General features: G+C 35.2%; 1 protein-coding gene across 1 annotated transcript in view; it reads right to left on the reverse strand.

Moving 5' to 3' along the window:
• Positions 1-14,364, reverse strand: part of LOC145675234 (adenylate kinase 9-like) — a 296,882-nt gene that overhangs the window by 242,833 nt on the left and 39,685 nt on the right. Inside the window, exons 3-4 of the mRNA XM_081745616.1 lie at positions 10,246-10,511; positions 192-368 (exon numbers count right to left, since the gene is read on the reverse strand). Coding sequence (XP_081601742.1) covers positions 192-368; positions 10,246-10,511 — 443 coding nt within the window. The remainder of the gene's footprint in view (positions 1-191; positions 369-10,245; positions 10,512-14,364) is intronic.

A 14,364-nucleotide genomic window follows, 5' to 3' on the forward strand; every position in this document is an offset into this window, starting at 1 on the left:
ATATGGTAAAAATCAAAGGATGTTTACGTTTCTTGATACAAACTGTCATTCTTGTAATTTATTTTCTTATATTTAGTATTCTATTTTGATTCACTTGGCAGTTTTACATCATTACCTAGTTCCTTCAATCAATGTGAAATAAATGTTAACTCCATAATGACAAACTTCCTTAAGTAACATAACATCATTACCTCGTTAAAGTCGGCTTCCATCAGTTCAGTGTTCAAGTCGTAGAGTGTGTGCTTTCCCTCAGCCACCAGCTGCTTATATATACTTTCGCGCTTCTTAATACCAGCATAGTGGCTAGACTCGTAGTCGCAATTAAACATTGTGTTGTATCGTCTATGGGCAACATCATGATCTGGACACTGTAAATCAATAACAATCATAATTTTAATGTTATTTGCATCTTTCTTTCACATACAATGTATAACAGAAAATTACATACAGACCCATAATGTACTCAATTTTTGCAAATCTTTGTAATAACCAATGTAACATAACATTGCTTCGATACATTGTTATACCTAAGTATGCTGACCTTCGATAATAATTTCTTCCAATTAATTTCTCATATATGTTAAGCACAGTGTTATTACAACTGGTCTTCCCGGTTACAAACCTTAACAAATCTCTCTTAATGACATTCAAACACATGAAAGTGGTGTGAATGGAAATGGAAACTTTAAAAAAATGTAGTTGGTAAAGCTATCATAATTAACGATTTCACCGCTATGGTGATAGTAGAAAAATGGCTGCTAGTGATAACAAAAAGGCACTTTTGTCTTGGACTTTTACGTCTCTAAGTTAATTATTGCTTTGCAACGTAATTTTAGAAGGAGGTTTGTTGAAATGGCACTCAGTGGGCACAGTATTCATAAGTAGTATTCTGGAAACTAACTGTCCACACGTAACTGTGGAGTATGGCAGACAGTTTCGTATGGAAATGATCCGCCGTACCCAATAGAGAATTGCAATGCATTTTCGGTCTTAGCCTTACCGTCTACAACAGTTGCAGGCCCTGAAACCGGACAACAGGCCAAGAGACAATCTTTCTGTGAGGATATGAAAATCGAAATGGAAGGCAATCGTTTCACCGAATTATTGGTATTCAGTAACGATGCCATCCGCTATATGTAACGCAAAGTGAACAAATAAACTGACAGGATCTGGAGCCTGAAAAATCTTAAATGTTATTTGAATCAGGTACACGACTCCCTCAAAGTAAATGTTTATGAGGCTATGACCTATACAAAGGTGTATGGCTCTTTCTTCTTCGACGAGGGCCCAGACACAATAACACCATACTTCCAAATGTAACGGTAATTGCTTCTTCTACAACTCGAACAGGACATCTCCGGCTTCATTTATCAACATGAAGATGTCAATTGAATAGGTGTGCCATGGAATGGAGACAGAGTGGACCAAACAGTCGGATTGGGACTACGATAGAGATGAACGATTGATTGAAAATGGATTACAAGCAGAAAATGGTGGCAGAAGATGGATTACAGACTAAATGAGTATTGCGTGACAAAGGAAACTCTATTCAGTACATGTTAATCAAATGTAAAACGAAACTTTCTGAGTTTATGTTTTCATTGATACCACTTTCACCTTTCAAATTTAGTTAAACGAGATTTGTACAAGTTTGTAATTGGGTTGACGTTTGTAAAACACTATATCAGGTGTTCTAAAATTGACACCCATGGACCACAGAACACTATTCTAGAGGTCAAAATAAAGCGAAAATGTTATATGATGGAATGCCCTCCGGGACCTTCTTCAGCCGCTATTGGGAATCAAAATTTCACTATGTGGCAACGCCGCAGATTAACTTGGAACCATTAGCATTGCTCTACAAATCCATCAAACAGTTACATCGATTAAGGTAATAAGTGGTGCTAGTCGCAACGTCTATTGACCTTAATTGTTATCTGGCAAGAATTGATGTAATTAATTGATGGATTGGTAGATCTAATCTATGGTTCTTTATCTGCAACCGACATTGCCACATAGTGCATTTTGCGTCTCCAGACGAGGATCCTAAAGGTATACAAATATATATATATATAGGTTTATTTTGACTTGCAGAATAGTGCTCTGTGGACTGTGGGCGACATTTTTAGAACGAACGATATATATATACTAGTACAGTCAATAAATTGGTTGACCACGCATCTAGAATATAGGCAACCAGTAGATGCCCGATGTCTTCATAGTCGCTGTTCTCGGCGTAAACGTCCACACACACACTAACACTTACACAGATCCCCATTGACCTGCTAAATAGTCACCGTTGGCAGCGATGCACTTTCGCCAACGTACCAAATTTCTCAAAAGTAAATCCCCACGTTAAGCGGGTTTGCATATCCAGGCTCCTAACTATGAAAACATTTACGATCACTCTAACCCCAATCATTTCACAGATTCAACCTGTTGTATATAAGTTATAAAATTGAATATAATTTATACGAAAAAAAACTTATATGCATTGCAAGACCTGTAACTGCCAAATATTCACCACAAACTTATAGTCGTATCGACATAAACAAAAGGAAGTGTGGAGCAGGAAACTACTTTACCCAAAAGTCAAAAGAGACGCACTGAAGGCATACGAACTGGTCGAGCGGTTTGGGTCACTAGTCTCTCAATTAGCAATTTATGTGTTCAAACCCTGAAGGGAGTATTCGTTTTTTTTAAGTGTGTTCCTATTTTCATCAGAGGACTGAGAACATTTCTTTAAATAAATCTTTGGCAACTACTTTTCTCTCAAATTCCATTAGAAGGGAACATAATTTGAATTGCCAATTTAAAATCCACAGCTGAGAACAAAATATTATGTTCAATATTTCATTATTATCCTTTGATTTGTAATGAAAAACTAATTATAAGCATTGATGATTTCAGAAGATTTTCCCCCGGTAATGATCAATATATGAATGAGAGAAAACTGATAAAACATTATTAGTCCACTTTGAGCATGATCGAAGATAACTTATGGCCAAGAAGGGGGAAATTTATGTCGACAGAGTCTCAAATTCTCCCACAGGTCATGCCCTGAAATCATCACTGTTTGAAAGATTTCCTTAACAAATGGAATATTACATTTATTCCTCGTTCTACGTTTTGAAATAGAAAAATCATAATTTTAAAGTGAATTATAATACGATAAGCATAAAGATTTATAGAACTTATATAAAGATTTATATGAAGTAAATATTCTTGTGTAAATTACCGATTTCTAATCAGATTAAAACTCGAATATTCGTTTGCATCGCATTTTAAAGTAAATCCTCTCTCTATATAATTCTTACTGGAAAGTATGTTTAACTCCAATTGCTTAATCAATATTTTTTAATAATATATTTTTATTGTAACACTTTGACTATTGAATGTTGTATACACTTCATTTCCCAAAGCAAAACCTCGCAAATGTATAGTGGACTAGTGAATATTATCATATAAATTATCATTTTGTTTACGTAAATACTGCATCGCCTCATTTGAAACTTCGTACTTTAAATAATAATAATAATAATAATAATAATAATAATAATAATAATAATAATAATAATAATAATAATAATAATAATAATAATAATAATAATAAATCATACCCATGCCTTTATCAGAATTTCAGGCTTAGTCAATAAATGAATTCAACGTGGTCTCTATTCGAAGTTCTATTTAACCGAATCCGATAGAAATACAAAGAGGAACTTCGAGAACAAGTAAAAGAAAGAAGTTACTTTGGTGAGATTGGAAGTAACTTTTAGGAGTTCTTTACAATTTACAAACAAATGCCTTAGACAGTTTTTTTCTTTTCCTTAAGTTAACTGATTCACCGAACGTATCTGAGTAACTTCTCTCTATTTTCTACTCCGTTATATACGTTTTACATTCATTTCCATTAATCTTGAACGAAAGGAACACGAATACAAAAACATCTAAGAGAATTAAAATAACACTCCGCCACCGGGAATCGAACCCGGGACCCACTACACCTTAAGCACACATGCTAGCCACAAGACCAGCGTGGAAAGCAAGTGAAATGCATTTTGTAGTATCTGAAGTTTACACCTATTTCATCCTGCTGTAATAATGTTTACCGTATTCGTTACTTTGAGGAATGATATATGTTATTCATATAGGTTCTATTACATATTCGTTCATAAATATTATATAAATTATCAGAATTATTCATGATCTTCCATGGAAATTCACTGGTGCATGCGCAGTAGAAACAGAAGAATGCAGTTTACTAATATTAGTGAGAGTGCAAATTTCTAACAGGTTATTAAGGGGGCGAAAGCTACTGGCAGAAATGAATTGTGAAATAAATTATTATTATTATTATTATTATTATTATTATTATTATTATTATTATTATTATTTGTCATACCGCTAAATCAATTTCTTCACTGCTTTCTCGTCACAGCCCAAAACCCAAGCGATCTGAATGATAGTTTGTTCAACTTTTACTCGACTATAATTTCTCCTCGCAGACTAAGAGATAGTTCTCTACAGCCTTTAGAGCTAGGCATTTTGACAACTTGTAGAAATTTGTATTGTTATTCGTATTAGCAATGACAGTAAAGTGGTTCTTTCTGTTTCTACTGTGCATCATCAGCATCATTATATCAGAAGTATTTCGTCATTACCAGCGGGTCACTTGCCGCAGCTGAGAAGCTGCCATGCTCCACAATCTTCTGTTAACCTCTCCATCTAAACATACGATTTTTCTTTTTTGATATCGCCAATAGCCTAATTATGTTTCTATGTAGTCTAATTCATCCCCTCCCTCTCTTTCGTGCCACCATATTCTCTAGCACATCCCTCATGATACAGTTCCTTCTTAACCAATATTCTAACCAGTTTCTCTTCCTCTTCTTAATAATATTTTTCTCCTTCCATTTCCAACCCTCTCATTCGTTTTCCAGCTATTTCTCTCCATTCTTCTCCACGCACATATTTCGAAAACCTCCAATTGTTTCTCATCATTTCTGCGTAATGTCCATGTTTCTGTCCTATAAATACAGTAAAATACAGTACACGAAGCATTTTATGAGTCTTTTCTTTTTTCAACTCTAAGGCCCTACAAAATAGTATTTTCTTCATCCTAAAGGCTTCTTTCGCCATTTCTATCATTGCTTTTGTTTCATGTTCGCATGTCATATCACTGATAATACTACTCAGACATCAAAAACTAGTCACCTGTTTTTTTCCCGCTCCTACTTCTATGTTTGACACCGATCGCTTCGTTTCAATCACCATGGATTTTGTCTTTCTAATATTTATTTTCATCCCATATTCTTCAGAAGCCTTTCTCAAGCTTTCTACATCTTATTAATTTTCTTTTTAGATTCTGCAAAAACAATCATATCAACCCCAAACCGTATACACCTCATCATTCTATCTCCTACCGAAATTCCATCTTCATTATGAAAAATCATTTTTGCTATGTCTTCTACATAGCTATTAAATAATGTCGGCGAAATATATAATATCTGTTGAACTCACCTTTCAATTACACTGTCTGTCTACTGTGCATGCGCCAGTGAATTTACATGGAAGATCATGAATAATTCTCATAATATATATAATATTACGGACGAATACGTAATAGAACCTATATGAATAACATATATCATTCCTCAACGTAACGAATACGGTAAACATTATTACAGCAGGATGAAATAGGTGTAAACTTCAGATACTACAAAATGCATTTCACTTGCTTTCCACGCTGGTCTTGTGGCTAGCACGTGTGCTTAAGGTGTATTGGGTCCCGGGTTCGATTCCCGGTGGGGGAGTGTTATTTTAATTCTCTTAGATGTTTTTGTATTCGTGTTCCTTTCGTTCAAGATTAACGGAAATGATTGTAAAACGTATATAACGGAGTAGAAAATAGAGACAAGTTACTCAGATACGTTCGGTGAATCAGTTAACTTAAGGAAAAGAAACAAAGTGCCTAAGGCATTTGTCTGTAAATTGAAAAGAACTCTTAAAGGTTAGTTCCAGTCCCACCAAGGTAACATTTCTCTTTTGCCTGTTCTCGAAGTTTCTCTTTGTGTTTCTATCGGATTCGATTAAATAGAACTTCGAATAGAAACCACGTTGAATTCATTTATTGACTAAGCCTGAAATTCTGATAAAGGTATGGCTATGATTTATTATTATTATTATTATTATTATTATTATTATTATTATTATTATTATTATTATTATTATTTAAAGTACGAAGTTTCAAATGAGGCGATGCAGTATTTACGTAAACAAAATGATAATTTATATGATAATATTCACTAGTCCACTATACATTTGCGAGGTTTTGCTTTGGGAAATGAAGTGTATACAACATTGAATAGTAAAAGTATTACAATAAAAATATATTATTAAAAATATTGATTAAGTAATTGGAGTTGAACATACTTTCCAATAAGAATTATATATAGAGAGAGGATTTACTTTAAAGTGCGATGCAAACGAATATTCGAGTTTTAATCTGATTAGAAATCGATAACTTACACAAGAATATTTACTTCATTAGTTCTATAAATTTTTATGCTTATCGTATTATAATTCACTTTAAAATTATAATTTTTCTATTTCAAAACGTAGAACAAGAAATAAATGTAATATTCTATTTGTTAAGGAAATCTTTCAAACAGTGATGATTTCAGGGGAGAATTTGTGGGAGAATTTGAGACTGTCGACATAAATTTCCCTCTTCGTGGCCATAAGTTATCTTCGATCATGCTCAAAGTGGACTAATAATGTTTTATCAGTTTTCTCTCATTCATATATTGACCATTACCGGGGGAATATCTTCTGAAATCATCAATGCTTATAATTAGTTTTTCATTACAAATCAAAGGATAATAATGAAATATTGAACATAATATTTTGTTCTCAGCTGTGGATTTTAAATTTGCAATTCATATAATGTTCCTTTCTAATGGAATTTGAGAGAAAAGTAGTTGCCAAAGATTTATTTAAAGAAATGTTCTCAGTCCTCTGATGAAAATAGGAACACACTTAAAAAAAACGAATACTCCCTTCAGGGTTTGAACACATAAATTGCTAATTGAGAGACTAGTGACCCAAACCGCTCGACCAGTTCGTATGCCTTCAGTACGTTTCTTTTGACTTTTGGGTAAAGTAGTTTCCTGCTCCACACTTCTTTTTGTTTATGTCGATACGACTATAAGTTTGTGGTGAATATTTGGCAGTTACAGGTCTTGCAATGCATAAAAGTCTTTTTTTGAATAAATTATATTCAATTTTACGTCCTAATAACTTATATAAAATAGGTTGAATCTGTGAAATGATTGGGGTAGAGTGATCGTAAACGTTTTCATAGTTAGGAGCCTGGATATGCAAACCCGCTCAACGTGGGGATTTACTTTTGAGAAATTTGGTACGTAGAGCCGTTGAAAACGTGTTTAAAAATGCTGGCGTTACTATATATCTCTCATAGGGCATCCATTGTGGTAGTGATGATTTCATCGGGAGAATGAAAGCGATGTTCACGTAATTTAGCTTTCAAGCGGAAAAAGAGATCGAAATCACATGGTGCAAGATCAGATGAGTATATAGGATGTGGCAAAACGGTGATCTGAAATCTTGCCACATCCTCCTGGACAAGGATAGAGCGATGTGCAGGAGCGTTGTCGTGCAGCATCATCTAGTTCTTCCTGTATCAAAGTTCACGACGCTTACAGCGAATTGACTCGCGTAGGCGGCGAAAGATTTTGTATGGAGTCTTGTTGACAGTTGCTCCTTGTAAGATGAATTCTATGTGGACAACTCCATGCGAGTCGAACACAAGTTCAAGGATCCCTTTCCCTGTTCACCTGTTTTGTCTTTCGTTCTTGGGTTTTGAAGATGACGATTTCCAGATGGCTGCTTGCCTCGTTATTTGTGGATCGTACAGTAAACGCCATGCTTCATATCGTATTGTTATCCGGTTCAGGAACGTTCTTTCAGCGTCAGCACTACTGATTAGGTAACCACAAATGATGCGGTAGTAGGTAAAACTTGCTCCTTTCTGAACAACTTAATTGCATCCGAAAAAGGATGAGGTTACTTACAAATTCCCACCTTATTTGGTTCCCGTCGAATCATAATGCGTAGCACGTTGGTTTTGTGTCAGGATGCTTGGCACACGGTGCTGGGTGCTATGCCATATCCTCAAGTCATTCATCAAAATGTTCTGACACGTACCATGGCTGATCGTAATGGTGCTGCGACGTCGTCTACGACTGGCAATGGTTAGCGTGCATCACTATTGCAACCTCTTTGATCTTGCGTTCAGTTTGGACTGTTGTTGCCCGACCAATAATTTCATCATCCTCTAAACTGTTTCTACCCTTTGCCCAGAGCGATGCCACTGTACCCTTGCCTGATTAGCTGCAATATTTCTGTAGCACATTTGCTTAGTTTTTATCAGATTTTGATGTTTGATGCTCACGCTGCGACATTCTCAAGTCCGCTGCGGGTACTCAACTCCTTTCACAACAGAGACAGTACGTCTGTTTAGTTCTTTGCACATACCTGCCTCGTTGGGTCAGGAGACGAACTGCTTCCCCAGGACGTCACTTATCAGCGTAGTACACCTCTACACCACTAGAGTCAGAGTGCATCCAGCCCAAGAACTTATTGGACTGTAGTAATATATATCACATAGTATATATATCCCTGATGTATATATATATATACAGGGTGCCTCAAAACTCCCCTTACTGTTATTAAAGGGTAACTCTATTATTATGAGAGTTACAACAAAATGTAAGAGTGGAAATCGTCTTCGAATATTATGTTTTCAATCTATTCTGCAAATATAGTCTTCAAATTTTACATGAATATATATGATGCATCTTTTCAAATGGCACTATGTGAGATAATTACACATTTGTGATATTGTGATTTACGCATTAACAGAAAACTTACAATAATAAATATATTATTCAATGTTACAAACAATGAATGCAACAGTCCAAAAGTCCAAACGTCGAATCTTTTATAATAGTTATAAACCGAGCACCCGAGGAATGGGGCATATAATTTCAAAGTAACATAGCGGCGAATATTATGATCATGATATATTTTGAGTAAATAGGATCGCAATTAAAGAAATTGAAACTTTGACTTATTTCGAAAGGATTTGTTTCACAAAGTAATTCTGATATATACATCAACGACTTCGTATACAAGTCAATAAGTAATTTAGAAGAAAATTGAGAAAATAGCAGAAATTATAGACAAGAAGAAGAAGAGGGGAGCATGGGTAATTGTAATGCGGGATTTCAATGCAGTTGTGTGAGAAAAATATTAAGGTATCAAAGGAAAACATGCTTTAGGCGGCGGGAATGAAGTTTTAGAAGGATGGAAAGAATATGTTGAGGATTTATATGAGAGTAAATATATAACGTATTACCTAGATGTTGATGTAAAAAATGAAGTACGTGAGGATGATAAAGGGTTTAGCATTCTTCGGGATGAGTTTGAAAAAGTTATATCTGATATTAGGAATGGAAAGGTATGTGGAAAGAATATAGGATACGAGGGCAAGAAAGAAATGCTCTGATTCTGCAATTAAATATATGAAACAGGAGAGTGGGCAGAGGACTTCCTGAAGATAATCATGATACCGGTGGCTAAGAAATTGAACCCAGAGACACATAAGGATTATAGAACTATTAGTTTTGTATCGTATGCAGTATAAGTTTTGCTTCGAATACTGCAAAATCTTCAATATCTCCTTGTATCAGCGACACTACCTATTGTAATTAATATTTGGTGGGAATATTTTATTGTCTTTTAATGGAATAGTGCATGAATTTTTAATTCAGTCCTTCATCACTCTTGCACTCGAACTACAAATCCACAAACCTCATATCGAGCTGCTATTTTGGCTCGCTCTTCCACACCTAACACAGGCGGCATTTCAATTCAAACTACCAAGAAAATGCAAAGAAAAAAACCTCAAATGCTGTTCTTACTAAATATGCTAATTTCAGAGAAAACCTTTTATAAATAAAGTAGTTATAATGTTTAGAAAATACGGAGTTACTAATTAGACATCCTGCTTTTATGCTTCATGTCTGAAGCATACATTAAAATGTGCAAAATATGTTTGCTATCTGATTAAACCTATTTAAATGTAGTTATAAATCATTTTAAAGTTAAATATTAGTAATTAATTATCACTGTAACTAATTAGCTTATCTGTTTCCTCACTTCAATGAAAATGATAAAATCCGGTCTATTCTCCCAACATTCAACAAATTCAATTTGTTCATGTATTTCTGGTTGACCATTTGTCGGAAGGAAAGGAATGTCATCTAAAACATATCCTCTATGTATACATTCGTCGTTATGAGCTTTTTCAGTAAGTAGATCCAAAACACTTCTGGTTGATATGTAGCTTATTTTTCGCAGTTGAAGTTTAAACCATTTCCCAAAAAACGTGTTCTTTGACAGTTCATTTTTTATTAAAGTATCAGCTGAAAGTAGAACAAGATATAAATATATTTGAACACTTATCGTGGTATAAGAACTAAATAAAGGAGTATCTGATAAATGTGATATTTCAAGCTCTTAGTTGCGACCTACTTACATGGTAGTAATCTCCCCTTTTTCATATGCTTCCGATCTACCTACGTGGTGATGGTCTTTTCTTCTTCACATGCTCAGAACCTAGCCATGTAGTGATCTTCCGTTCTTCATCTGCTTTCGACAACACTACATTGTAGTGACTTTCACAGTTCAATGTTTGAAATGGCGTTCTAAGTTCTTTAACACATTCGAGTTTCTTTTTTAATCTTAAAGAAGATGTTTTGAGAATTTGATTGTACATAATTTTGATTTTTGATTGGATTTGAGTCTAGTGTACTTGTCAGCAGTAAGGCACTATGAGAAATGGAACTCCAACCTTGCATAGGAGCGGACTGATATGAGCTTCCGTCCGCGCCAAAAGCTACACTATCTACAAAACCACGAGGAAGATCACAGATATACAGTTTAAATATGCTTCTTCCATACGCTCCAGTGTTACTGAGAGATTAATGAGACTTTTTTTAAAATTATATGTATCCAAAAGGCTGGATAAATGTACAATTGTTAGATTCTTATTGTTTAATACAGAAAACAAACTCCGTGGCAACGTAGTCACGAAGGTGTCTACGTAGTAACCTGAGAGTTGCAGACTCGCAACCCTGGATCTCGATCTTAACCAGTTTCGAGCTGATCCTCAATGAGCCAAGTGAGCACGAACACTACGAAAAACGATATCCAATGATGATAGGGAACCAAGAGTTCAGTAAGTGAGTCCATGAGATTAGTAAGCGCGAGATCAATTGACTGCAGGCCTGATATAGTTTGAGCGAAAGCTTCATTAGGTATAGTGAGTTTGAGCCCACAAGAGCTGACATTACCGAATGGACATCTATGATACTAATTGAACTGTATGAGTTCGATCTGTACTAGGAATGGGATTTAATCTTTCATTATACCTTCTTTCAAACTTGGTCCGCAGGTCGACCAGCTTCAATTAAAGTGGGCTTGTGCCGAAGTTTATGATGAGGTGAAATCGGGAGAAGCCTTGAGACTACCATACCATCTCTTGTACGAGGTCAAGTAAAAAGTTATCTACACTTTTCATTCTACAGTTTATTTACATGAAGCTAGGGTTATACTATGCACATCATTTTTCTACGTAATCTCCCTCCTTATCAATGCATTTGGCCCAACGGTCAACGAGCTTACGTATTCCTTCCAAATAAAAGGATTTCGGTTGGTCGTGAAGCCACTTTTGCACCGCATTTTGCACGTCTAAATCTGAGGCAAATCACGCAAAGCAGAGCAGAGCAGAGATGTTGAGAGCAGCTGCTACCTCATCGATAGTGATTCGCCTATTCGCCAGAACCATCTCTCGAGCTTGCTGAATGTTGTCACCTGTAGTGGAGGTTGATGGCCGTCCTGCTCCCTTTTCATGCGTTACACTTGTTCTACCACTTTTTAACTTCTCGAGCCACAAAAACACAGTTTTATGTAATAGTGCACTTCTCCCATATTGCGGTGATAAACTGCAATGAATGTCTGACTCTTTGACACCCTCCTACAAGAAGAATCGGATCACTGCTCGTTGTTCCTCTTTGGTGCAAACTTCTAATGGAGCAGTCATGATATATCTCCAACAGAAGGAAGAAAAATCGAGGAATTAACATCACACTTTCACACCATTACCACAACAGTATAACAATTTAATATGCGAAGACAGAAGACAAAGTGTGCGATGTAAGAAAAGTTATGGCAAAAAAGTACATAATTTTTGACTCGCCTACGTATGTGACGAAATCGTGGAAGTGTGGAACTTACCTTTAGCCAGTGTGTGGGTAGTTCGTCTAGGTAGTGTTGCCTAGGACAAGACGATATCTTGTCTCGTTTCAAATCTCCAAAAGATTTTTTATCTCGTTTTGTAAATGCATGTACTAACTACTAATGATTATGCCATAAGTAATAAATTCTTGCACTTGAATACATTTCTAACTGTACTTTTAATAGTAATATAAGGATGCTGAAATCATTGAACTATTTTAAATATACACATCCATGAGGTACCTAAAAGGAAAAGTTATCTAAAATTTGGAAAATAAAGAAATACAAATATTAAAATATTGAGGTGCCTTTTGCCGTCGCTCTCTCGATGGATATATTGGAAATAGTTAAATTAGATGCAGGGTCCTGAAATTAGTATAAAAAGCGGAAATTAATTCAAGCGTTGACACATTTTACTAGAGATATGATTGTTACTTCTTTATGAGCTACTGTTTGTTTTCTTAATTACATTTAGAAATTATCAGAATCTTTTTGCGTCACGAGAGGTCCACGAAGGTTGTAACATAGCAACATTTGAACTATATTTATTACTGGAGTATATTGCGTAATAACTTGCGATCTTTAAACGTTACTAAATGTTCTTCGTTCCATTTGGACAATCAGTGGATAAGTATTTTTTAACCTTTTAATTACGGAGCCTTTTTTAAAAAATAAAGCCTGGGATACGGCGCCAACTTCTGCAGTTGCTTAGCATGTCTCCTGAATAAAACACATGCAAGTGCATATATGTGATACCCAGAAAGTTAAAAAACAATTAGGTTTAGTGGGCAAACTGCAAGGTATCTATAAATAGTTACTTCGTATCCTAAGCCTTATTTTTAGGTAACTAAATATAGTTACTTCGTGTCCTAAAGGTTAAACTAGGAATCATGGAACAGTAAAACAGTGTCTGAGGTCTAAGACTTAGGGGATCTAGTTTTGCCCACAAAACTCTTAAAATTTCTAGTCCTGTAGGCAACACTACCTTCAGACGTTCCAGTTTAGCCGAGAAAATCACGGATTTACATCATGTGTCAGAAAAATCCTGAAACTTCTAAATGTTCCACTTCATCTCTAAAACATAAATTAATATAATTTGTGCGATATTAAAAATATATATAGAACAAGGGCCAAGGGGGTGATAACTCCCCCCTCTAGGGAACTTTATACACTATATTAGAAATGTTCATTAGGGTCCTTACAATCAAACAAATAGTTGTTGGTCAATATATAAGTGCAACACCTGGGTCCTAGGGTCCTTAACCCTTTAGTACCCGTGTATATTTACAGACATCGATGGGATCTCTTTAAATGACCGTAGATCAGACCGTTAGTGCAACACTGGAACAAGTTATACCTCGATCAATTTGTAAGACAGTAGGCTCTCAGTTTACGTTATGAATGGGGCATTTCTGTGAACAAAGGAAAACTAATTAAGGGATATTTAAGAAACTTTCCCCTAAAAACGTCCCTTCTCGCGATTCTTTTAGTTATTATGTGGCAACACTGCAAACTACGTGAATAATAAAACATATTTATGTGTCTCATTTTATGTTCAACTTACACTGAAAATTTAATCTTGATTCATCATATAGCAGCAAAAGAAATTTGTTTTTTTTTATAGTTTTCACAGAGTTCATAATAATAGATTTTTATGAAACTACGAGTATGACTTTATGCCAATGTTCCAACCGTCAGTGCAACACTGGAACAAGTTATACCTCGATCAATTTCGAAGAGTGGAGGCTTTCAGTTTACGTAACGAACGAACCATTTCTGCGTACAAAGGAAAAATAATTGCTGGATATTTAAGAAAATTTCCCTAAAAAGTCCCTTCTCGCGATTCTTTTAGTTATTACGTGGCAACACTGCTAACTAGGTTAATAATAAAATGTATTTAGATGTTTTGTTTTATGTTCAACTTAAACTGAAACTTTCGTCTTGATCCATCAAATAGCAGCAGAGGAAATATGTATTTTA

This window comes from Thermobia domestica, chromosome 18, assembly GCF_964235325.1.
Source record: "Thermobia domestica chromosome 18, izTheDome1.hap1.1, whole genome shotgun sequence".
NCBI lineage: Eukaryota > Metazoa > Arthropoda > Insecta > Zygentoma > Lepismatidae > Thermobia > Thermobia domestica.